The sequence below is a fragment of the Tiliqua scincoides genome, chromosome 2 (genome assembly GCF_035046505.1).
Source record: "Tiliqua scincoides isolate rTilSci1 chromosome 2, rTilSci1.hap2, whole genome shotgun sequence".
Taxonomy (NCBI): Eukaryota; Metazoa; Chordata; class Lepidosauria; order Squamata; family Scincidae; genus Tiliqua; species Tiliqua scincoides.
The window spans coordinates 159610474-159636634 of record NC_089822.1 but is presented as its reverse complement, the minus strand read 5'-3'; the positions used below and the strand labels follow the sequence as shown (position 1 = coordinate 159636634).

At 41.3% G+C, this 26161-nt stretch overlaps 1 protein-coding gene across 5 annotated transcripts in view; it reads left to right on the top strand.

Moving 5' to 3' along the window:
* TNRC6C (trinucleotide repeat containing adaptor 6C) overlaps nucleotides 1-25945 on the top strand; it is a 159727-nt gene extending 133782 nt beyond the window's left edge. For 3 of the 5 annotated variants that reach the window (XM_066613469.1, XM_066613467.1, XM_066613466.1), the window contains 9 exons: nucleotides 493-724; nucleotides 2035-2202; nucleotides 3277-3468; nucleotides 3928-4071; nucleotides 11558-11674; nucleotides 17784-17978; nucleotides 20423-20493; nucleotides 22286-22425; nucleotides 24897-25945. In XM_066613469.1, the coding sequence (XP_066469566.1) occupies nucleotides 493-724; nucleotides 2035-2202; nucleotides 3277-3468; nucleotides 3928-4071; nucleotides 11558-11674; nucleotides 17784-17978; nucleotides 20423-20493; nucleotides 22286-22425; nucleotides 24897-25257 (1620 nt within the window). In that variant the 3' untranslated portion in view covers nucleotides 25258-25945. The remainder of the gene's footprint in view (nucleotides 1-492; nucleotides 725-2034; nucleotides 2203-3276; nucleotides 3469-3927; nucleotides 4072-11557; nucleotides 11675-17783; nucleotides 17979-20422; nucleotides 20494-22285; nucleotides 22426-24896) is intronic. The other 2 variants (XM_066613470.1, XM_066613468.1) reach the window with 1 other exon arrangement.
* The last annotated feature ends 216 nt before the right edge of the window (nucleotides 25946-26161 follow it).

The window sequence follows — 26161 nt, the reverse complement described above, 5'->3', positions numbered from 1 at the left end:
CCAGCTGAAATGTTTAGAATGTATCTGATTCTTAATCTATTAACAATCCTTTCCTGGGCCGGTCCAGAGCATGCAGCAGTGCAGTGTCTGCTGCATGTAATGGGCTGGCCTGGGATCAAACAGCAACAGAGAGGAAAGTAAAAAGCATTTTTACTTATCTACTCCGCCACTGCTTTGTCCCCAGTGTGCTACTCAAATCTGTGCCATCTCTTTGGCTGGCTTAAATCCAAGTGGACCTAAGGGTGTGGTGAACCTGGGCCAGGGGTATAGGAAGTTGTTGACATGGCTTCTGAAGCTACCACACCCACTATGTGATTACGTTGGCAACCCTAGCCTGTGCACTGTTGCTGCGGCTGCCGCACCATCGTCCCAGGTCTTCTGTTGACCAAATAAGAATTGCATCATCACAAGGCTGGATAGGATTGGGCCATGACTTAGCAAGCCTTTGTCCCAACTAGTATCTAATGTCACTTTTTTTTTGTTTGTTGCCAGGTTGCACGTACAATCAATAACATGCAGCAGCAGATCCAGCAGCACCAGCGCCAGCTGGCCCAGGCCCTGCTTATGAAGCAGCAGCCACCCCCTCCACACCTATCTTTGCACCCCTCTGCAGGCAAATCAGCCATGGATAACTTTTCACCCCATCCCCAGGCTCCTGGCCTATCTGACCTGCAGACCAAAGAGCAACAGTCTTCACCGAACACCTTTGCTCCTTATCCCCTTGGTATGTAGTTTATTTTTAAAAATACAGAGAATTATGCATATAACATTTGTACTTCTCACACATTCACTGGTCTTATAACTACTTTTCTTACCATATTCTACTGTATATATGCCATACTTCATAACTATGGGCAATGATTTCACCAAATTAAAATAATCAGTTCTTTCCTAACATGTAAATCAACAAGCATAGTTTCAAATATTTATTATTAAAACACAATTCCACAATTGTTGGGTGGGTTTCCTTGCCAACCCACAACTGTGGTTGCCTTCAAGTCAGCCTTCTTTCCCCTTCCCCATACTTCCTCCTGCTCTAAAACAGGAAAAGGGAATTGGTTTCTTAGCCATAATAGTACAAGTCTCCCTTGGACTCCTCAACCAGTCACTGGTCATTCTTTACCTACCTCTCCGCCCACCCCTGTGTTTCCTGCTGTGGAGCAAGAGAGGGAAGTGTAAGGCTTAGCTATTTGGCCACACTTTATGTACCACAACCTGTTGTAACAGCCGGTGCAAGGCCCGGCAACCATCTCTTGTCCATTAGCCATATCCTGTGTGTCTCCCAGTCCTTGGGAATTGTGTGCCTTCCTACTGAACTGTTCCTATGAGATGCCGGACCTAAAACAATGACCTTAACAGCTGCACCTGCTTGATGTTATTAGAATGAGGCAATAAGAATGTGTGTCTACTTCAAAACCCCAGGCTATGTTTATTTTTTTCTTGTGAGCACTGACTTGTTCCACAGTGTTGAAAATATTTTCTGGCAGTCTCCTTCAAGGGGTTCTGGAAACTGCAACCATTCAACTATTAAACCTCCATGTTCCCAGCATCTTTAGGAAGCTTCCGCCTCCACACACTCCCCTGGTCCTGAAAACCACAGCAGGAACAAGAGATGATTGATTTTGAAGAGGAAAAGCTGAATGAATCTGGGGACTTGTGTGCCTTGCACCTGTGCATCTTAACCAGTTTTTCAGTTGCTTCTTTCACTTCCACTCTTTATGACTCATGTTCACAAAAGGTCCCTGAATGAGTTTATCTGGAAATAAATTTATGACAGAAGGAAGTAACTTCACACAATACTTAAGTAACTTTGTGGGAGATGTGGTCATGACCACTATGGCTTTATGATGATTTCTCCCCTCCCCTCATTGCTTCCTGTACTCTTGGTCACTGTTGTCACCTATTTTTTGCTTTACCTGCAGGAATGCAAGTTCACTTGAGACTTGAATGCGCAACCTAAAAACTAAAATATGATTAATTGACAAGAATTGGGATTGATAATAGGTGTATAATAACCTGTCTATTTTTTCTTAGCTGGACTGAATCCAAACATGAATGTAAACAGCATGGACATTCCTGGTGGTTTGTCAGTGAAGGACAGTTCTCAGTCCCAATCTCGCCTTCCTCAGTGGACACATCCCAACTCAATGGATAATCTCTCCAGTGCTGCTTCGCCACTTGACCAGAATTCTAGCAAGCACGGTATATATATATAAATATATATATCACTCTAAGCATATGAAATCCAAATTCATTTTGCCTCCTGTTGCAAATAATTCTTTTCTGCACACTCATTATTACAGTGGACCCTTTCAAATACCAAATTCCACAGATAATGAAATCCTCCGACATTGTGGCACCACAGTTATATACCGGGGGGGGGGCATACCTGGCCCTCTGGAAGTAATGCGTGGCCTCTGGGCCTTCTCTGATTGCCTCCCGTATGTGACTAGGAAAATGTCTAGAGGTGTTCTGAGGCACAAGGAGGCGGTCTCGATTGGTACACATACCCTTTGGATAAGGCCCACTGTAGCAGCCATTACAGATCACCTTTTCAGAAGACCATGAGATATTCTAGAATCCATACATGAAATAAATAACATTAGATTATTAATCCAAATATGCACAGAGAAGGAAGTTTTAATATATATAGTATTCTTGTAAATATCTTTCATTGGTAAACTGGTAGTCTTGAAAGTAGAACAAATTAGAGTATTAAGAATGTACAGGTGGAGCCTATTTATCCGCGTTAGTTCCATTCTGTGACTCGGCTCGATTAACAAAAAACTTCTACCTATACCAAACAGTACTTTATAGTACCTGATCTCATTTACCTTTTAACAGAAACCTTTTCAACTTTTTTCCTCTTACATTTAGCAGTGGCAGAGCAATTTGTCTATTTCTCCCCAGCATTGCCTTTTTTCCAGTGGTTGTTGCTTGTGTCTCTCTTGCTTTGCTTTTTTTTTTTTTTTTTAAAGATTATTAGCATTTTGGGATAGGGAACCTTTTTTTAATTTGTTTGGCTGTGTAAACTGCTTTGTGCCCTACCTTTTGTTGAAAGCAATGTATGTATATTCTTAATAATGATAACTTTTGCCCCTATTCAACCTGCTACTTTTCATTTAACTCTTTATAGTTCAGTTGTAGGACTGGTATATTACCTTATTTAATGTTGCTGAAAAATGATAGTAACTACTTTTAAGAGAAGCAACCAGAAATAAACCTTGATCTTAAATACTTTTGTGTTTGTTCCCTCTTCCCCCTTCTCTGTTTCAGGTGCTATCCCTGGAGGTCTTAGTATTGGCCCTCCAGGAAAGTCCTCCATTGATGACTCTTATGGCCGGTATGATCTGATTCAAAATAATGAGTCACCAGCCAGTCCTCCTGTAGCCGTTCCTCACAGCTGGTCACGTGCCAAATCTGATAGTGATAAAATCTCCAATGGTTCCAGCATCAACTGGCCACCAGGTAACAAAGGCTAAGTATTCTGGAAGCAGGTATTTGAGAGGAATTTGAAAGAATGTTTTCCAAACTCTGGACTATGGCAGTATCTTCAGAATTTGTTCTAAACAGGGTATGCTAGCTCCATCCAGGTGCAGTATTCCATAAGATGAGAGTAAGAAGGACCAGTGTTTATTGAGCATTGTTATTGTAAGACAGGCATATGTTTACTGGAAAGCAACATGTTTTATCTAGTGTAAACTATAATTTAAAAATTCCTTCTTAGACCTTAATGTGGTGATGAGAGATCCCTGAACCAAACAGCTAAATTCTTCAGCTGAGTATTGCAGAGATACTTAAATCACTAGCAAAATGTCTATTCCATCATCAAGTGATTATATTTTTTTCATATACTGTGCAACCATCTCTGTCCATGCTCATGTTGATGTTAGGAAAGAATGTGATGTATTTGTATTTTTCAAACAGAATTTCATCCTGGAGTGCCATGGAAAGGATTGCAGAACATTGACCCTGAGAATGATCCTGATGTTACGCCTGGAAGTGTTCCAACAGGGCCTACTATTAACACCACCATACAGGATGTTAATCGATATCTGCTCAAGAGTGGAGGTGAAGTACCAGTCTTGGGTTCTGTTGCTTTTACCGTTTTTCTTCCCTTCTACTTCTGTGTTTTTTATAGTACATCCTAGTCTGAAAAATGTCTACTTATACCTAAGACAAAGGTAGACATGGTATGCAATTATTTGTATTTCCTCCAGCCTTTGTAAAATTTATACTTACCACCCAGCTGTGTTTTCATTTGTGGAGAAAAGGTGTAACCAAGTGAGGAAAAGGCTAAGCAGCCTCTTTCCATCAGCTCAGATTTATAGCTTCCTAAGATTGCATTTTTTTAAAATGCTCTTACAAACAAGTCTGGAGACATTGTGACATGTCTGATAAAACTAAAAATTGGGACTGAATAGCCTTTTGTTCATAGCTAAACAATAACGCAAATATCTCTTAATTTTGATCAATTAAGGCATAAGCGAAGACCTCCTTGTTTCTCTTTGGAATTTTCAGGCTCTGAACATTTTTAGATACAAATCTTCTTGTTCATCAGAAGTTACTCTTTCAATTTTGAACATCAATAAATATTTCCTTCTCACTTTCTTTGTGTTGAAACTGTGGAGTTATAATTCCAAACCAAACAGATACCCTCTTAATGAGACACTGCATATTAGATATGATTAAAAAAAAAATTGTCTGTCTCATCACCAAATCTGAAATGGAGAATTTAAAAATCTTTGTAGAAATACTTTTCCTCACCACTTAATCTGAGGTTCTTCAAACACCAAGATTTTGGACCATATTGTACATCCAAACTGAGGTCTGTAAAACAAGCAGCTGAATCTTGCTGGCTTTTTTTAAAGAGACTGCTAGGCCTTCAGTTCCCTGCTATCAAATCTAGCAGCAGCTATAGTTGTTGGAATATATTCATGATAGTAGTTCAGTTTATTTTGTTGATCTTCCAAAAATAGTTTGTTGAGTCCCTGATTTTAAGGATGACTGGGAAACAGGTTTACCTGGGGCCTAATAGATTTCATATACCTGGTGCAAATTATGCACCTTGAAGGGAGGAACGTTAGCCTGTTTACTTTGTTATAAAGCCAGAATATGGTATTTACAAGCAGGGATACTGCCAGGCACTGCTTTCTGTTCTTCAGTTGTTTATGTGAATTGCTAAATCAAGAACAAGCATTTTAAGAAAATTTTAAATAAAGATATTTAAATATTAATCATAGAAGCAGAGTATTTTAAAGAAGTTATTCTTCAACAGTGGAATTTGGCATGTTCAGCTGCCTGTTATTTCCTACTTGGTGAATATGTCCTGTGATAACACTTCTTCCCACCTTCCTTTCCACCGTCAGTTCTTCTGACACAGGTCTTAGTCTTGTGCAGCTCTTGGGGGAATTCCAAATACCCATTGTTTGTGATCTTTTTTCATATCTTTGTCAGAACTCCTAAGACCCTTACAAATCCATTAGTAGGAGGGGATGGGTGCCTTTGTTTCATCTGCACTGCTCTTCCTTTCTCTGGATGCAGAGATACATGGAGGAACTTGGTGCCAATCTTTCCAGCTTTTTCAGCCAACGAGCCACACTGCATGACCCACCTGCATTTGTGAGTGCAAGCAGATGTGACATCTTGCACATGGTGGGGTGTTCTGATATTTGTAACAATATAGTACAGGCACCCCCCCATATCAGCTGATCCAGTACCAGCAGTTTCACTTTTCTGCTGCCCCCTGCGCTCATTACCTTTGTTTTTCTTTGTTTTGTTTTGTTTTCTCGTTTAACGAAGGAATGCAACATGCATGCAGGCAACCTGAATGTTGGAGGGACACAGCCAGGACATTAACAAGAATCAGGAACTGCCTTGCTTCCTGTTAACATTTGGTTAGTCTTCTCCCTCTAACATGCAAGCTCCTTGTCTGCATATCATGTTCCTATGTTAAGCAAGATACTGTTTCTGTATTAAGAAGGGGGAAAAAGAAAGTAAAGAAAAAGAAGGTAATGGGCACGGGGGGGTGCATTATACAGTGCTTTATATAGGGTTCCCTCATATCTGCAATTTCCATATCCATGTGGGGGACAGAACAGGACTCCCACAGATGCAGGGGGGTGCCTGTAGTAGCTGAGGTTGGAATGTCTTTGAATCTAATTGAAACCATGTCAGGGACAGAGTGGGAAGTGAACCGGTTTCTTGTGTACTGTTTTTGCAATTTAAAATCCTCCCTTCCCCCAGGGCAAATAGCAGCTGGAGGAGATTTTAAAACTGTGCAGGAGAAAGGAGGAAACTCTACCTCCCTCATTACTATCGCATAAATTTGTTCTGTTCCCCCTTTTTGTTAAACTGTTAATTTCCAATCATAACTTTCCCACGGTCATATCTGGTTTGGTCCTGAAACTTTTTCACTGGTGTGCACTGCTGGGAGAGTGACATTATGCTCTGTTCCCACCAGACTTAGTGAGGAGGAGAATAAATAGGAGTGGGCAGGGGAGAGGTGCACAGCAGACATAGAAACTGAAGGAAGATGAAATTGAGAGATGGGATTCAGAAAGAGAGAGAGAGAATGCTGCTGTTGCATAGATTAAAAGATGGTCGCATATATTCAGGAACACTTTTAGAATAGGAACTGATACATGGGATTCAGAGAGATTTGCAGGGTGTGGAAAGACAATGTGAATGACAGTAATGGAATGCAAAGAGACCTTTGATGATGAAAGGAGAATGCATTGGGTGCATAGAAAAAGGGAGCTGCCCAATACTAGTGCGTAATGAAACACAAGATATGATAAAGAATGAATTACACAGATCAGCAAAACATATGAAAATATGTTTCTTTTGTATAAGTTATTCAGTTTCTATACTTTACTTCAAAAGTTTACTTTATGTTGAAAGTTATGTTAAAATTTTATTTGAATTTTAGAGATGAATTCTAGTGGCAAGTTGGCCCTGTTCAGGCATTTTCTTCCACTCCTTTGGGGAATTGAGAACATGCCATAGGCTCACACAGTAGCTCCTTTTCTTTTCCTCACCTTCCTCCCTTCTCAAGTGCTGATTCTTGTCTCCATTCCTGGGTTTCCTCATCTTACCAAGGGTTTCTAAGTGGCATCTCAAGCAAGCAAATTAAGTCTGTTTGTTAGCATCTAACCCAGGGGTCTCTAAACTTTTCGGCCAGAGAGCCACATCAAATATTTGGCGTGTTGAGAGCCGGAAAAATAAATAAATTTTAAATATAAAATTTAAATAAATGCATTTGCCTCAGAAGGCCTAAGACCTTCAGATGGCCCAAAAATGTCACTTCTGGTTCTGAGGAAAACCAGTAAGTGATGCTTTTAGACTTTTAGAAGGCATTCTGAGGGGAGGCGTGTGGCCTCCCAGCCCTCAGAACACTCTCCAGACGTGACTGGAGCACAGCTCCGATCACATTTGGATGAGTGGGTCAGAATTTTGCAGGGGACCAGAGGTTTACCGTGGGCCGGATCGAGGCTTGCCGTGGGCTGCATCTGGCCCCCGGGTCAGGGTTTGGAGACCTCTGATCTAACCCGTGAGTTGAAATGGGTTTGCAGCTTGAAGTCTCATGGCTTTGTGTTGAAAGAAGTGCAGGGCATGGAAAAGCTGTAGACTGCATCTAGACAAGAAAACCAACAGAAGTAAGTCCACTGTGTTCAATGGGGCTTTCTCCCAGGTATGTGTGTATAAGGTTGCACCCCAAGGCTATGAAGAAAAGCAAGTTATGTTTGCAAGGCACAGGCTATGAACACTGAAGCCTTTAGTAATGCTTAGCTTCCAACATTTTTTCTTCAGTATAAGAGCTGGAATCTTACTTTGCACACATGAAATTGCCACTAAACACATAACAAAATTAATGGTTCCACTGTGACCACATTGTGTGTACCCTGTAATACATGGACAAGAAGCTTGTTCCTTTTTTGACCTTATAACATGAGTGTATGCCTGTGTATACACTGCAAAGGCCAGAGTCAGTTACAGTCACTTGCATGTGCTTTACACATAGTTTTAAAAAGAATTTTTGCTCTTTAGAGTACACATAAACACATATTTTTGTACGATATGCAGTGTTTCTAGAAATTCTGTTAGGAAAGAGTATATATCAGATTGTACATTTAGCAAGCTGGATTATATATTACTTATTTCAGGGCATATTTGACAATTTTCTTTTAATCCGATTTCAAAAGAAAAGAGAGTGTTAGTGTGGCTAAGATTGTTGTCTTGGCTTTGTACATAGGTTGGGCACCCTGATACCCATTTTTTGGTATATCTTTCTCATGCATACTACCATAACTCATCCATTTCACGTATGCTGCCTGAATAACCTCCTCTCTCTATGCCAAAGATATGGAAGTAAGCTATAAATTTGGTACTGAATGCTGTTCTTTCAGCAAATGGCATAAACACAGTTGTGGATGCATTGTCAGAGATACTTTCTTGTAGTCATTAATGTAGTCATTTCTTCTGCTTCCACATCATAGCTCCTGTTCCAGAAGTTATAGATGAATCTCCAACCACAGGGGTTTCAGCTCCCTCAGTAATAACAGATATTTGTCCTCAATGCACCCTAGAACTTTCTTTTCCTCCCCCCCCCTTTTTTTGGACAGTTCCACATTACTCACAGCATTGCTAGGTCACCTTTCACAGATTTACATATTTCCCAATTTAAAATATTCTGACGATTTTGTCATCCTGTTATTACTCTGTATAAGGATAAGGCTAGTATATCCAAAGTTATCACACCAAACGGCTATTTTTTCCTCCCATTGTTTTCTGTAGATCCAAAGTATGCACATAGTAAGGTGGGACCATCACCACTTATTCACCACCTACATCTTCAGGCTGACGATTTGGGTCATTGATTTTATGCTTTCACAGGAGCCACTGAACTATAAAGACATGTATTTTTAGAGTAGTCTGCAAGGCCGGCACAGATGGAACAGGCGACATGAGCAAGGGCATGCAAATCCCAGTGAAACATGAATACTCATCATGTTTCTGGTATTGCCTGGAACCTGAAACAGAAGTTGCCATGTAGACATGCCATATGAGTTTGTGTTACAATTTATTGCAGCATGTTTCACTAGCAATTGAGAAAGACTTATTCACTAAAATGGCCAGCTTTTGCTGAACTCTCAGGATTCTTGTATGTACATAGAGAATACCCTGTTCCCTAGTAGTACTCCTGTTAGAAATATAATTTATTTTAGATCATAGTGAATTAATGTTTCCAATTTCTGTATCTGATTTTACATACATTGCACATGATCGGTTTGCTTTGTAGGCACAGATTCGCCACATGAATGACTTGGGAATCCTGCTCTCTCCTTGCCTCTGGTCATGCATGCTGGTAGCATGATAGGACATTAGGGAAAATGGGTCATGTGTGCACACTTCCCATACACCTTTCCAACCTTTCCTTCTTGTCCAGTGCAGTTTACTAATGCTGTAGACATAATTGACTTGCAAAGCACGGATTGAAAGGGCTGGATGGGGATACAACACCCATATGAAATATCTCATTTCATTACCTGCATGCGTGTCCATATTTGGGGAGAGAGAAAAACACAACTTTGTTTAACCCTCTTGGAATCTTCTGTGTATGATAATGTACTAACAGTGGTTGTGGTTCATACTACTTGTATGTATTTTCAGTGGAGATGCTGCAAGATAAAGTTGTGTTTAGCAGTTAGATTATTTACAGAGAAGCATTTACTGAAGAATCATGGTTCAAACCAATTTATTGGACCTATATATAGGTGTCCCTCCATTCCCCCGTGGATACAGGGGAACCCCAGAGTTAACTTCCTGCTTCTTGTTAACATTTGATCTACTCTCTTCAATCATTCAGACTGCCTGCAACCTGCCTGTATGTGCTATAAGCTAGCATGCTTATATCCTCCTGTAAAAGGAATAAGCATTTTGTCGTGGTAAACCTCTAAATATTAATGAGCATGCATGGGGGGTCCCCAGATCTGTGAATAACTGAAACAGCAGATACGAGAGGACGCCTATAGTCAGGTTTCATAAATATAGCAAGAGTCAGCAGAAATCTTACACAATGAATATTTTCCCTCACATGCAATCTTCTATATGTGGATCAGTTCAGCTCAGGAGAATTTTGTGATGAGTCAAATTCAACAGAAACTAAATAAGATGAGTGCACTGCCAGACCAACCATGAGACAGGGTGAAGTGGATAACATCAGCAGCGCATTGCAAGGGGTCTGAAGTGGCAGCAGATTTGGGACCCTTCACCCATCTGCCATCTCCCTCCAGCCCACTGCTGACACATTCCATAATAATCTGCTTCTCCATCACCTGAGTGAGAAGTGGATCATCTACCTCCTTACTTTGCTCCTGAAGCAGTTTCCTCAAAGCTGGTAGTGCAGGACTTCTGGGTTTCTTTGCAGGGAGAATGTGCATTGTCACTTTAAATAAAACTGGAAGTCTTGCACTTCTGGGTTTGACAAAACTGCTCAATAAGCATGGGAATAGGGGCTTTTTTTCCTTCAGTGCTACAGTAGAAACAGCAGTCACAGAATCAGTGTGGGGTGTTGCTCCAGGTCTCAACACTCCTGGATAAGTGACTGAAGTTGTTCCACATTTGGATAGCCCTTTGTCTTGTTAGAATGAGTGTTTTTAATTCTGAAGAAATTGGAACATATTAGTTTAGGATACTTGGAATATTTATTTTCTTAAGATTCTTTCTTTGGAGTATCTTGCCACTCAGAAGACATTTGTGTAACCTTCATGTACAGGTTTCTAACTACAGTATATAGTTTTAAAGCTAATTTGTGTGACTATTTAACGAGCATTGCAAGAAAATGTGTTATTCCAGATGCCGTTCCAGCAATTTGATACTTTGTATCTGCTTTTTAACAGTCTAATCCTTGTGGCAACTTCACAATAGTACCTAGTTATATACCTAGTTATTATTAATAGTAGCAGAGGATAGGATCTGACACGCTGCTTTCAATGCAGGTCCAAAGGGACATTTTGTCTTCTTGTAAAGTCCTGCACCCTGGCATATGGTACAGCTTCAGACACAAACATTGCTGCTACCATGGAGGGGCCAGACTTGGCTAGTGACAATTGTGTGGATTTTGGAAAGCAAATTGAGCAGCTCTGTCTGACTTGTTCAGAATAAAATGTTTATAGCCTTTTTGTGTGTGACTCACAGCTGTCGCCATAAGAGATATTTTCATAAACGTTTTTCATTCACATTCCACCTACCCTGAATACAGTGGCAGTGGATGTCACCTCTTTGGGTATGAGAGAGTTCAGGAAAATTAGTGTGTTTATCTTCTGCATGGGCATTACCACCCTTGTCACTGTGCCATCTTTATTTTATACTGAGTTTTGCTGCATCGGCTGCATTGCTTCCTGTAAAATTCCATTCCTAAACCTCCAAGGCAAGGCTGACTTAACCCCATATCTTGCCTGGTTTGTGTTTGCACATGATGGTGTTAGAATTGCATATGCTACAGTAGACACCATTATGCCCATCTTTCTTAGTTGCTTCTTTGCTGGTTCTGCAGGGTCATCCCCAACATCATCTCAGAATGCCACGCTGCCTTCATCGAGTGCCTGGCCACTTAGTGCCTCCGGCTACAGTAGCTCTTTCAGCAGCAGTGCATCCGCACCTAGTGTCGCAGGTACGATCAATGGCCTTTCTGTTGCGAGTCCCTCTCTCCACAGAGAGGTGGTGGTGAAAAGGCTTCTGTTCTTTGTAGTAATGATGCTACTACAAGTGTGCTGCATGTCTTTCACATACTGTACTCGATCAGTCCAGTGACTGTCCTGGAGAGCTTGGTAGTGAAGAATATGTAGTGGAAATACTGGAGAGCAGACACTACTAAAAACCGAGAAACACACTTTCGTTGTCCTACCAATTCCTTTCCTTCTGGGCTATTTCTGTGATGAAAATATAATCATTGTTGACCTTTGTGGCACTGGCTTATACATTTTCACCAGCAGATGTAGAATAAAAAGCGTTGCCTATCTACTGTTCTGTGCATCATTGTCTGAGAAAAAATCTTGGGAGTTCATCAAGAGAGCCAGTCTTTCACTTCTTCCTCCCTTCCCAATTTTACATATCCATATTTGCAAAGTCTTGCTGAGAGCTAAGGTGAGCAGTCGGGTGCTGTCAGTTTATATGTGACTGATTGTCTATTGTATTGCTGCTGCACATGCCTGTAGTTTTCAGAATGCAGATGGCCACAGTGCTCAGTTCAGCCTCACTGAGACCAATATGTACAAGTGAGAATGCAGAGCACTCTTGCGGGGAGAGGGTGGTGGGAAAGTGTCTGAAAGAGGTAACAAATCCTGCTTTGCATGTGGTTGTGGTTCCCCCCCCCTTTTAAAAAAAGCACACCCTTGATCATTTTTTGTCAAATGATGTGTCTTTTTTGGGAGAGGAGTCTGTATTAGAGTAGAAACATAACTGTAGTTCCCAAACTATAAATAAAATGACTTATTCAGGGCTGCGCTAGATCTTTACACCGCTTGAGGCGAAAAAGACCAGTTGCAGCCATAGCCAACTACTGCTTCTGCCTCTAGCTAGTGAAGGAGCGATCCAACAACCCCATGGCTCCTATTCTTCCAGTTTGTATGGGATACCTGTGAAGAGATTGTGTTGCTTACTCTCTTCTTGAGAACCCTTGTACTCTGCAACATAGATGAAAACATAGGTGAGCTTAATCTTTCACTTTGCGGAGGGCCTTCCCTTCTCTAACACATCCTGTGTAAAGTGAGGAAATTTATTCTGTGAGTAGTGCTTTGTTCACCCCCTTCCCAGCCAAAGTCAAGAGGGCAGCCAGCTAATTGAGGGAGAACTTGTGGCCATCTTACATGAGAGGAAGGAAATAGCCATCACAACTTTTCTTCTCTGAGTGGGAGCAATGGTCTTTACACCCTGGTTGCAAATTGCAGAGGATTCTGTTTGGAAGGGGATCTGGGGACCAATTCTGTATGAGAAGAGAAGCTGCACTAGCTGCTTCCTTCCTGGGCAACCAACACTCTGAGGAAAGAGAGGGTGTCTATGTACATTACTTGCTGAGTTACTTAGCCACTCACTCTCCATCTATCTTCTGAGGAGGCATTTTAACGTTTATCTCCAATAAGGCCATACTAGGCCTTACTAGAATCAACATGAAATATTTAGTTCACTTACAGCCCAATCCTATCCCCTGCCGGCACACAGGATATAGGGCCACCAGTGCAGCAACTGTTGTATCCCTGCACACCAGCAGGGAACCAGGCCAACTGGGAGAGGTATGCAAAGAAAAAAAAATTACGTTCTCTTCAGCGGCTGCCTGGTGCCCTATGGGCTTACTCAGATCTGTTAAGCAGAAGGGGGCATGTCAGGCCTGAGGCAGGATTATAGGATTTTGTGGTGGCCAGTGCTGCCAAGATCAACCCCCCTGCACCCCCACCACCAGCAAAACCATGATGGCAGCCAGTCTGCGGGGTGCTGTCGGGGTGTGCAGCTTTCCAGGCTCTGCAGCTTGGTGAAGAGGCTGCTATAATGATGTACCACGTGGTATGTGGGAGATCATGGGGTCTGCCATCATATCACATGGATAGGATTGGACCCTTAATTTTGTATAAAGTACATTTAAAGTAGTTTACAATAAATAAAATAAAACCAGCTGTATTGAGTAAAACTACCAATTACAACAGCACAACAGAGCAAAAACAAACATTTCTAAGAGGATGTCCTTCCATGAGCTGAAAATCACAGTGACGTGTTGCTCTGACAGTGCAGTTTGCATTTATCATCCCAAATATCACTGCTACTGAAGTTAAACAATATATATATATATTAGCTGTTTGATTGGGTACAAGTAAAATAGATAACTAGTAAAAGCTTAATTTTTGAGAGCTGTAATCAAAATGCTAATGTGCTATCATGTTACTGCTTTATTTTAGTTTCTAGACTTGATGACTTTGAGAGTGTTTCCCACTGCTGAAAATGGAAAGGAACGTGTAACTCCTTCTGTACATACAGCAAGTTCAAAACCTATGGGTCTGATCTGTTTCAGTGTGGCTTAAAATTTGAGCACGTTGAACACATTTTTACTCCTTTGAGGTGCAGTCCTATATACAATTACCTAGGAGTAATTCCCATTAAATTCAGTAGAGCTTATTTCTTAGTAGGTATGTCTAGGATTGCACTGTCAGTCACATTATGTCCTTACACTAGTTAGCTTTTCCTGATGCAGTGTGCAACCCATCACCATGAATGGCTGCAAACTCAGAGCCCAATGCTGGGCAAGGCACTTCGCAAATGTGCCATAAAGCATGTTTGGGAGCCTCATCGCAAGACTACCACCCGCGTTAGCCCAGCGCTGGGTGCTGGGCTAGCACTGGGCTAGTGCAGGGCAGGCGCCCAGCCTCCGCCACTCGGTGGTCTCACGGAACATGGAGCCGTGGCACAGTAAGTGGAGGCGGGGAGGAGGCATTCTAGGGAGGGGGGAGGCCAGCAGGGACGGAGAGAGGGTGGGTGGGAGGCGTGCCGGTGGAGGCAGGAGGCGGGTCCAGTGGAGCTCTGCTGCACCAGATCCTGTCCGTTTGTGCAGGGCTCAGCACCTTACACGAACTGCTTTACTTTACTGTCGACCTTCTGTTCGGTGGTAAAGAAGTCCCCTTCTCCTGAGGTGCTGCCAGCGGTAGCTCGAGGTGTGCAGGATCCGGCGGCAGCCGTTCTTGGTGCTGCTGAAGCTGGGTGCACCTGGCAGCTCAGGATTGGGCTATCCAGCAGTTAACTCCAGAAATTGTGAATTTCTTACCCTATCTTAGGGTACCACTAACAGTTAAAGTTGAAATCTGAAAGAGTAGTGAAACCTTGGCTGCTTTTTTTTTTGTCTGCTTCCTTTGCCTGCAGTCCTGAAAAGCATTTATACCAGACTCCATATGCACAACTGGGATCCTTCAATCTCGTATTTCAGATTTTAGAGCTTAAGCTCTAAAAACTGTGAAGTGTGTTTTTCAGTGAGTTCATGGACTCTTGTTACTAGACCTTTAAAAGGAAATAAAAATAATAGGTTGCTTATCTTGAATTTTAACTAGGCATTTTTCTCTTGTATGCCTTTTCTCTTTTTCTTTCTATGTATTGACCTTATGAGACTCAGTAAGATGATGCCTGAAATTCAAGAAAATATATATTTAAAAAATATAGGACTCGTCATTGCAGAAGTTAAAACTGGCTTACACCTTTTATTGTATCTAGAAGAAACAACTCTGTTTCTTGACAGTGGGCCACTTCTCACATGGGGCAAATGGGGTATTTTGAAGTGCAGAAGTTTGTCATGACACATGTGGCTCCATTAAATCTATACTACCAAAAATTCAGCTTTAAATTTCTTCATTAGAATGTTTTCTTCTCCTGCCATTTATTTCTGGTTATTCAGTCAGTGTGCATCTTACACGTGATAAACTTGCAGGATTTCTGCTTTACGTGATCTGCAAACAAAAAGCCATCAGTTTAAGTAATTCAGGTGATTCTTCCCACCATTTTGCTTACTAAATACATGCCTTGGAGAGAGCCTGAGATTAGAGGAAGAAGCAGCTTTCTGCTCATTTCCAGTCTGCGTCTCATCATTTTTAAAGAGACAGTACTCATTTTCCAAATTTCAGAAACTTTCAAGACAATTTTGAGTATATGTGATTTTAGTCTTACACACCAATCTGGACATAACCCTCATGCAAGATGTAGGCCAACTGTACTTCATTTAAAAATGTCATTCATTTCATCCAAAATTCTTGTAGGTGGGTTGTAATAGTTGGAATAAAATAGACTAATGTGTAAACATTTAAAGATAGGATTTTAAAAATCCCAAATAAATGTAAAAAGTACATGAGTCCCATGCATGTTTACTCAGAAATAAGTCACACTGTATTGGGGAAGACTTATTCCCAAGTAAACGTACATACGATTGTAGCCTTAAGGCATTTCTACCCAGCGTTGCATGTATGTGTACACATGTGAACTGGGCGGAAATGGGTTAATCTAAGAGCCACAAACTGTCTCTCAGGTACCTTGACATTAACAGATGTCAAATTTTTCATGTTGTCTCCTGATGTGCCTGATGTTTTTTCTTGGCTGTACTTGTTGAAATGAAAAACATTTGAGCACTCCTGCTGCTGACACAATGGTTCCTGCTGTAGAAGAAGTCTTGGCACTGCACTCCCCATCACCACTCCTCAGCTGCACCTCTGGGTTGGAGAATGCTTGAAAGCTGAGCTCTGCTTCTCATTCAGAGTTGTATGTTTGGAAGTGTACACTAGGCAAGTTCACTTCAGGAGCCCACTACATGTTTAACCTACTCATTTAAGACATGTGTGCACCTGTCTAAAATATGGAAATATTTCACCAGTGGAGTATTGTGTTACATTTTCTTTGCTGACATAATTGAAGTCCCAGTGTAGCTCATTCATACAATTGATATTTGATTATATGCATTTCTTTGTTTTGGGGGCCAATCCTATCCAACTTTCCAGCACCAATGCAGCTGTGCCAACGGGGTTTGTGCTGCATCCTGTGGTGGAGATGCAGTCATGGAGGCTGCCTCAAGGTTAAGGGAACATTTGTTCCCTTACCTTGGGGCTGCTTTGTGGTTTTTTCAGCAATGGGAAGTTGGATAGAGCCCTTCATCAATTTTCAAACTTTTGACTCTAAAATGGCCATTTGACCTGCAATTAGAACAGCATCTTTCATCTTACTGCAGGTGTGGTAGGGGTAATGGGAAGGGTTTAGAAAGCAACAACAATTGTGGATGTGATTCTGATTTGTACAGGAGTTGCTCCTTTATTCTCTAGAATTAACTTATTAAGGAAGCCAAACTATGGTTGATAGTTCTTAGCTTGACTGTCTGAGGGGAAAGGCCTGGCTTCCCATCTGCCAGCTGAGAAATGGGAGAGGCGTATTTCTCACCCTCTTGCTCCTTGATGCCTGAATGTTCAAAGGAAACAGAGAAGGAAGCCAGATGAAGAGGCCTTCTTCTCAGCCATCTCCCTTCCATGCTACCCCCTTATTTCCTTGTGTCCTTAATCCTGCAGATAGTAGGAGAAAGTATCATTGGCACAAGGAGCCACTGTTTTGCAGTGGCCTGATGTACTTTTTTACTGCTTCCAGGCTAAACAGAAACAATTAGAGGCCATGCAGGCCATTATTGGTACTAATATGATGTGTCAACAGTTGATTATTTCCTGTAGGAAGTGGAGTTAAATAGGGAATAGGGGTTGTGCTTAACAGGCTGCTTTTGGAAAGAGGAGGGGCCTTGACCCATGTACTCACTATCATTCCCTCAACTTGGACCTGTAGCAAATCCAACTTACAACTAGGGAAACAAGTACTGTGCTTGATGGTTCCTGTAGTTAATGAAAAAGAGCAACTTCTACTTGAAATCAAAAGTGATGTATGTGTATACTAATTTGACATGTGTAAATAATAGATTTTCTTCCATAACCAAGGTATCAAACAAGTCTGTGATCCTATTCCCTGCACTTTGGGACTCTCACCTAATGGGTTTTTTGTCCTAGAGCATGAAGAGCAATTCTGGAATCATTAAAGGTTGTGTGTTGATGATACAAGCATGACAGAGAGGACTATGCATGTCTTAAAAGAAAAACGATGCCAGTTATGTTCAGCAGTGTGTATCAATTCTTGATATGAAATACAAGATAAGAGCAGAACCCTTAGATCACACATTGCCTGTATATTCCACCTTCAACAAATACATAAACTGCATTTTTCTGTTGCAGGTAAACTGTCAGACATCAAATCAACATGGTCCTCTGGCCCAATTTCTCACACTCAAGCCTCTCTGTCCCATGAACTGTGGAAGGTACCCAGAAACACTACTGCTCCTACAAGACCTCCTCCAGGCTTAACAAACACCAAGCCATCATCTACCTGGGGTGCCAGCCCACTGGGTTGGACCAGCTCTTACTCCTCTGGTATTCTTAACTCCTAGTTTTTATTGAAGTGTAACACTTCATTGTCATGTCTCCTCACTGTGTTCAGCCTCTTCTGTCTAGAAAACATTTGGGCTTCAGCTGGTCAACAGAATGTATATATGTACAAGTTAAATTTTATTTTCAGTAAATGAAAAATGTATTGTAACATTACCAGGGCATGCAACCAATCATTGCATTATAATCATTACTCACAAAAACAATTCTTCTTTTTTTTTTCAGTAATCCTTTTCTATGTGCATTTGAGAATACCTTTGGGAATTCTGCATTACTTAATGCAGAAATATAAATATTTATTTGCTGAGTAACTGAAGGAGTTTAATTGGACCAGAAAAAAATTAGAGCTTTGGCTTTCTTTTTTCCTCCAGTTTTGATCCTGGCAATTATAGAGAAAACCCTGATAGTTCAGGAGCACTCTGTGTGCTATGCAGTCTTTTCCAAATGCAATAACTGTAGAGACATGGAATCCCCCAAGATATAAGAACTTCAGGGGATTGTGTTTGCACTTCAGGCAGTAATGTTGGAAAGTGCCCTGATAACATAATTGTTCATGATGCAAATAGGAACAACTGCCATGAGCTGCTGGAATTCATGGGTAGTGGAAATTAATGTGTAAGAGGACTTCAAATTATCACTTTTGTGGGTGATCAGCAGCTGTTTTGACACTTGTTATGCTATTGAGTGTTTTATGCAATCCTAATGGAAAGTGCTGATCACCCATGTTTATTGTTATGTCCAAAGTGGGTTAGCAGGATCTGTACAAGCATACAATTCACATTAGCATGCAGAATAGAGAAGTGGTAGCCCCAAACTCATGGTCTGGAGGGTACTGTTCTTCCCATTGAGTGCTACCATCACAAGGGAAGCAGCTATCTAGACAACCCTAAAGACATATTTCTAATCCCCACATTCAGTACATTTCCTGGGCTGATCCGTTCTCTGTCCATAGGCAGTCAAGGATGAATATGACTTTCTTGCTCTAAGTTTGCCCAGTTAGCAGGGGGTAGGCCTTTCTCATGGATGTGCATGTTGCAGAGGTCATAATAGTAGACTGTACTAGCTAACTGAAGTAATCAGTGCCATGTTGCATAGACATAAGGACTTCCCTAGTTGGGTAAGTATTCCTGTTTGCCACAGTCCTAAAAGCCAAAGGAATCCTTTCTGCCTATCCTTACAATTTATCCCAAGTACATGTTGCCTCCTAACTTTATGATCCAGTTTTGCATACCCTCATGTGGCATATTATTTTAGATAGGCTGCTGTTATGAATGTTGCTGTTAAATGAAGTACAGTACCGTAACTCACTTGACTGGAAATCATGGGGCTTTTAAAATAAATGCTGCCATTTGCATGCCAAGTTCATCCTTGTAAAATCAAGCAAAAATGGAAATTCTAGTTGCCTTGCTTGGTTTTTGGGTATCTTCTCTCAGAATTCTGTCATTATTGTGGTGCTTCTTAACTGAGGTAGACTTCTTTTCCAACATGTTAATTTGTAGAGCAGTTTGAATATGAAAGGGTTATGACAGAGCAATGCCTAGTACATTAGGCCAAGAGGTGAGCATGAGTCTAGTAACAAATGAGTCTTGGGTTGTTGTTTTTAAGTTATAGCAAGTAGGAAGTTGACAGTTGACTTGCTTTCTTTAATGTATATTTAATTAGCATAACATCCACAGGTGGTTAGTGACTGATCCTAGTTGGGAGAGTACTTATCTGTTCCATTCACTCTGCGCCTTATATGGCATTCTGCTTTCAGGAAACAGTTTATAACATTTTCTTTGTCACAAGACTGAAAAATTCTGTTCAGCTAGTATAACAGTGCAATCCTATGAGGTTTACTCAGAAGTAAGCTCAGTTAAGTGGGGCTTAATCACAGTTAAGAGCATATAGGATGCAGCCCAAGACCTTTATCAGCCTTAACAGAGGACATCTCAAAATCATGAGATTTAGAAACTTAGTAAATTGATAATCCTTTTGAAGTTGCTTGATGAACCTTTCAGCCTCGTCTTTAAATGTGACTTTTGAAACTATGAAATTATCACTTTGTAAAAGTCAGTTTCAAGGATGGTAACAGAAAAGCCATATCACTTATCTTTACAGTACATTATAAATACAGAAGTGTATTAAGGTCATATGTTTTGTACCATTGTATCCCTTAGTAGCTAACAGAAATATAGCATCAGTGGAAACTTTGGTGAACCAACCATTCTGCAGTACAGTTTTGGAGTGGTAACCAAGAAAGAAAGGCTAGCAGGCATTTAATAAATCATATGATTATCCCCTATTAAACAAAAGGCAATGCTGACCAACTGGCTTGTTAGTAAGCCCCATAGATTGAATTGCTTGTCTTTGTGAGCTGCATGTTGTACAGCCTTTGTTTAGTTGACTAGATGGTACTCTACCTAAACTTTCCCTTCTATGTGGTATAGGCTCAGCCTGGAGTACTGACAGCTCAGGAAGAACAAGTAGCTGGCTGGTCCTCCGTAACCTCACACCCCAGGTAAGCAAAGCTCATGAATTAGTCATACCAAGGATGATTATCTTTGTCGCCCTGTCTCTAAACCCTTGTACTGTGTATTTGCCTGCAGCTCTCTGTGTGTTTTATGACACGGCACGAGCACCACAATTGGAGCATGCAATCTGAGGCACTCATTTGCTGGTTTCAGAAAGTGTTATGATTGTTTCATTTGACTTTTTGCTGATTGTTCACAAGAATGACATTTATCCAGTGTAGTATCTCGAATTAGATGCAAGTCCCCATTCTTGGAAGTTGTACTTACATAGTCCTAATAGGACAAAAAATAACAGTGCCATTTTACTCAGAAGTAGGTCCAACTTTGTTCACTAATGCTTACTCACAGGAAAATGTGTATAGGATTGCATCCCTGTAATAATAGTCAGTGACCATTTTGGCTGTACACTATTTTAGCATAAATTATTGGATTCTTCCCGCTTTTTAGAGGTTTCAGTGTTAAGAGGGCCATCAACCAATTTTAAAAGCAAGAAAAAACCCTCAAAGTTGAAATAGACAAGGGTGGATCTGTATGCTTACTCACCATGCCAAATCACAAGTTTTTCTTTCAGTGATGTGGCTATTAGTATACATGTTACATACCGTGACCTCCTGATGATGGCTTTGGATTAAATATGGTAGCATTGAGGGCAGATGCATGAATCACTCACATATCCATCTTTTCAGTGTCCAGTGTAACATTTAGAGCAGGGGTGTCTCAACTTTTTGGCCGAAGGGCCACATCAAATATCTGGCACAGTGTCGAGGGCCAGAAAAACAAATTAATATAAAATTTAAATAAATACATTGGATGTGGAACTTAGATTAATGAATGGGCTCAAATGTCTAGGATGCCTCCAAGTACCAACACAGCCCAAGAAATACACACTTAAATAGACCCCCATTCCCCCACCCTGCAAGCAATACTCCGGTTGTGTTTGGTCAACTGAGCCAGAGCTGTCAGGGGGTCAGAGGCTCTCTGCAGGCTGCATCTGGCCCCCAGGCTGGGGTTTGGAGACCCCTGATCTAGAGGACAGTTACATCGTTGTCCTATGGTAAAATGTACAAGTACCAGTAGTTACCAGTCTCATCTCCTTTTAGGGGAGATGCACAAGTTTCCTCTTCCAATGTTACACTCATCCTTTCACTATTTCTTACAGCAGAAATTCTAGACTGAAGTGTGGTGAACATGTGAATATGTCCTAACTGATCAAAGACTATTACAGTATTGTAACATGAGTGTTTATTGAAAATATAAGTAACACAGAGAAGTAATTCACTCTGGAAAATCACCTGACTCCAGAAAGCTTTTGCATTAACAACCAAGTCACATGCTTAATCTTAAAAAAGGATGGTTAAAGTGTTGTTTATTTTCAGTTTAATGAGATATTAAATGATCCAGTGAATGAAATGAAAATGTTCTCAATGCTTTGTATCAGTATTTACCTGATACAAGGAGAAGAAGCATGATCATAGTTGTAGTGTTATGGGGGAGCAAAGCAGAGAGAGAAAGAGGCAACTCTGGGACTGCCCAATGCACCAACTTCAGAGAGTACATGAGTGCCTTAGACTTACAGTAATCAGTCAGTACTACAGCTCTGCTTTAGTATCTTCTGCCCCCTAATGTCTGTAAAGTCTGCCTGCTGGTGTGGAAAATAGTGCAAATATTCTTTTCTATTAAAAGGATGACACCTACTAATGAAAGCAGTAATGATAAGAATAATTGAATCAAGGAAAAAAAGGAAGAAGTATCTCATGTTTTTCTCCTTTTTCCAATTAGATTGATGGCTCTACACTGCGTACTCTGTGCTTGCAGCATGGTCCTCTTATTACATTCCATCTGAATCTGACTCAAGGGAATGCTGTGGTCCGATACAGTTCCAAGGAAGAAGCAGCGAAGGCCCAGAAGTCTCTGCACATGTATGCATCTATTCAGTATTTGCTGTGGTTCTAGTAAGGTCTGGGATGTGTCTATAATGATTGAAATTGTAGGCACATCAGTATAAAGAAATGGGGGAATAAAGAAAAATAAGATGTGAAATACAAAGAAATAGAGCACTCAGTGAAGTCACCTTACCTGATCTTGCCTTGTTGATACACTCATACCTATAAAAACTGAAAAATCCTAAATGGGAAAAATTAGTTTCTGTTTATGACTTACAACTCCTTCCCCTCTCATTCAGCGTCATCCCAGAAATCTCCAATTTTTTCACATGTTTAAATCCAAGCTAGTAATATAGTGGACCCTCCTGATCCATGGGCTTGATGTCCGTGGATTTGAGTATCCGTGGATGCCAAGCCCTCAGCTGGAGGGCCTCAGAGGACCTCCCAGACACAACTACATGTGGCCTCCTGAATGCAACTGGAAAGCACTTCTGGTTTACTGATCTCCCCCCCACCCCGAATTCCAGAATTATTCATGGAATTCTGTGTCCTTTGGGGGGGGGGGTGTTCCTGGAATGAATCCCCTGCAGATAGAGCCAACTGTATTCAGTTTGGCACCTTAATGCTGCGGTTTTCGGCCTCTGTTGCACAGAACATTGGTGTGTCACAAATAGTCTGCAGGTGTTTCTATTCTATTCATGGGAGTTGGGAGGAGGATCATATATTAGAAGGCCCATTGAGAAGCCCCGGCTGGTAGTGTGGTGCGCCTTGTCAATTTTTTAAAAAAAAGATGGTATGCATAATTTGAGTGCCTTGTCGGTGTGTTGTGAAAGGAAAAAGGTTGAAAATTGTTAGTGTCTTTCACTGAATCAGCTTGCATTACTAAGTGCATGTTAAAAAGAGAAAGAGCAGAAAGACATGGTAGGAGATCAGATCTCACCTTTTGGACATAGAGTACTTCATTCCTTGTAGTGATAATTAGAGTTAATTATTTAAGATTTCTGTTCACTCATTATTGTATCTAGAAAGATGCCCAGTAACAACACAATCCGATATCTACTCAGAAATAAGTTCCATTGTATTCAATGAGATTTACTCCCAGGAAACTTTATAGGTGTGAGTCACTTAATGGAGATGTATTCTTCAATCACTGTTGTTAAGTGAACATTCAGCCTAATCTAGTGCCTTTGTTGTGTAAACAGACACTCCCTGCCAGACACTAGCTGGCTGCACAGGCTGCTGGAGAGATTGCCTCTTCTTTGAAATAAGAACCTCTTTGTTGTGTAAACAGACACTCTGTTGCAGGCTGTGGGAGACCTGATTGCATCATTAAGAGCCTCTTTGTTGTGCTTTGACCACTGTTGCATATGTGGTCTGTTGTTAAGCAGAAGGTTGTTAAATGATGCACATTTGTATAGGATTGTAGCCTAAGTGGGGGGCTATAAAGGTGCATTGTTGCTGAGTGACTGGGTGGGTACCACAGGTGTTCTTGGGTGGGGGCAAAACACTAAGTTTCTTCAGGTGCCTGGCTGCTAGTGTAAAGTGTCCCCTCCTCCTTTGCTTTTGGAGTCACAACTGGCTCTGAAGGTGAGGAGGAGGGGCCGCTTTACACCAGCAGCCAGACACCTGAAGAAACTTAGTGTTTTGCCCCTCCTTCAGGAACACCATTGGTAGGTACCAGAGGCCAATCTCAAAGTCGATTTCTAAGTTTTGTCCCACTTTTGTTCTCCTGACTCGCTGTTTCCTTCCTTGTTCTAGTCCTTGGGACCTCTTGCCTTTGTTCTTTCTTCGCCACGTCCTGCTCTGCCATTCAGTTGTGTCTCCAAGCAGCTGTACTGGTTGTTGCCCACTTTTTCTGGCCCCTTTACTTCTAAGCATCATAGTCTTCACCCCTTTCTTTAGTGGGAGGTGTGTTGGTGGCTGGGCATTCCAAAAGTACAGAATGAGGGTGAACATTGGAGAGAAAGCAGCTGTTGTCACTAGGACACAAAGGGTCAAAGAATTTGTATTCATTTATTGTGCATTTCTATCTTTAAAATCAAGATAAGAGTAGACATCTAAATCAGACTTGATGGTACTTTCAAGTATGTCCAGCATCCTCCTCCTAGAACTTTTTTTCCTCCTCCTCTTTGGAAAGAAAAAATACACTCAGCTTTATGTACTGAGTTCAATAAATTATGGAACAATAATAAAGTATCGGAGCAAAATAAACTATGCAAAATAAATGTAATGTACACTTTCATCATTTATAATATGTGCACCTGAACATATATTTGGCATGGGAAGCTTAATGGCTTGGTCCCTCATATCTAACTCTAATCCTTTGTTCATTGTGTGACAACTAGTTGTACATAGATTGAAACAAAGAATAAGAATTGGTTTGTTGTATTTTGATAGCATGTTGCTTAGCAGTTACTGAATAGGGAAACAGCCTTAGAAGAACCTTCCTCTCTAAAGAGTGTGTTGGTGATTTTCCTTTGAGCATCGTTGCGTCTTTCTGTTTTCAGGTGCGTTTTGGGGAACACTACCATCTTGGCTGAGTTCGCTGGGGAAGAAGAAGTGAATCGTTTCTTAGCACAAGGCCAGCCACTGCCCCCCACCTCCAGTTGGCAGTCCAACACTGGAACCACTCAGACACGTTTGGGCTCCACAAGCAGCTCCCATGGAATGGTGCGCAATGATGCAGGCCACTGGAATACCCCCTGCCTGGGCGGGAAAGGAAGCAGCGATCTGCTGTGGGGTGGGGTCCCGCAGTACTCAAGCAGCCTTTGGGGTCCACCCAGCACCGATGACGGCAGGGTTATCGGAAGCCCAACGCCTTTGAATACTCTGCTCCCAGGTGACCTTCTCAGCGGGGAGTCCATCTAGGACACCAGAGAAACAAAATGGAAATAACAATCATCAGCACTAAAGGAAAAATAATGGTAACCCTTTCCAGTCCAGGGCATAAAGAAGAATCCAGCTTTAATAGATCAGACTGGCAGCCCTTTTTTAGTACCTCTGTCCAATATCGACTATGAAACTCTGCTGAAGTCCTTGTGAACTGTTAATGCAACAGTATGGGCTTCCTTTGGTCAATGTCACATGCTAATGATAGGTTTTATGTGGTTTTTTTTTCCCAATGGCTTTTTAATTTTTGTTTTTATGTTTGTATGGTGTTTTTAAAAACGTATAAAAGCTGCTTAGACTAGTTCTATCATGAAGGGCACTTTTCAGAATTTGGGCTGGAAAGGGTTATTTTATCAACTTTGGGAGTGGGGGAGGGATGAAGGGGGGGATGCGAGAAAGCCTATTTAAAATGAGCCTGTGATAATTATGCACATTACCAGAGGCGGATCCAGTAATCAGTAGGGGGTGGCATCCGACCAGCCTGTCAGCAGGGGGAACAAATCCTACGTTCCTTGGCTGTACGATTTGGATTGAGCAGTGGGGTGGAATATCCATTTCCACCACTCCCGTGGGTCTTGCCTATGCACATTACACTTGTTTCATTACTTTTTTGTGTCATTTTTTTTTGAAATCCCCCCCAAAAAATAGTAAAAAGGTTTTTTAAAAAAGAAAAACAACATATCAAACATGCAACTATACTTGAATTCAGCAGGCCAATAACAAAATGTGAACACTTTCTATTATTACACTTCCAGGTTGGCATCAGAAAACAAAAGAACAGGCTCTAGGTATTTTTTTTGTTGTTCTTTCTTATATGTATGCATTGGGGAAAAGATGGATTGATGTGTGAGCGTATGGGGGTGTGTGTGCGCCAGTTGTACGA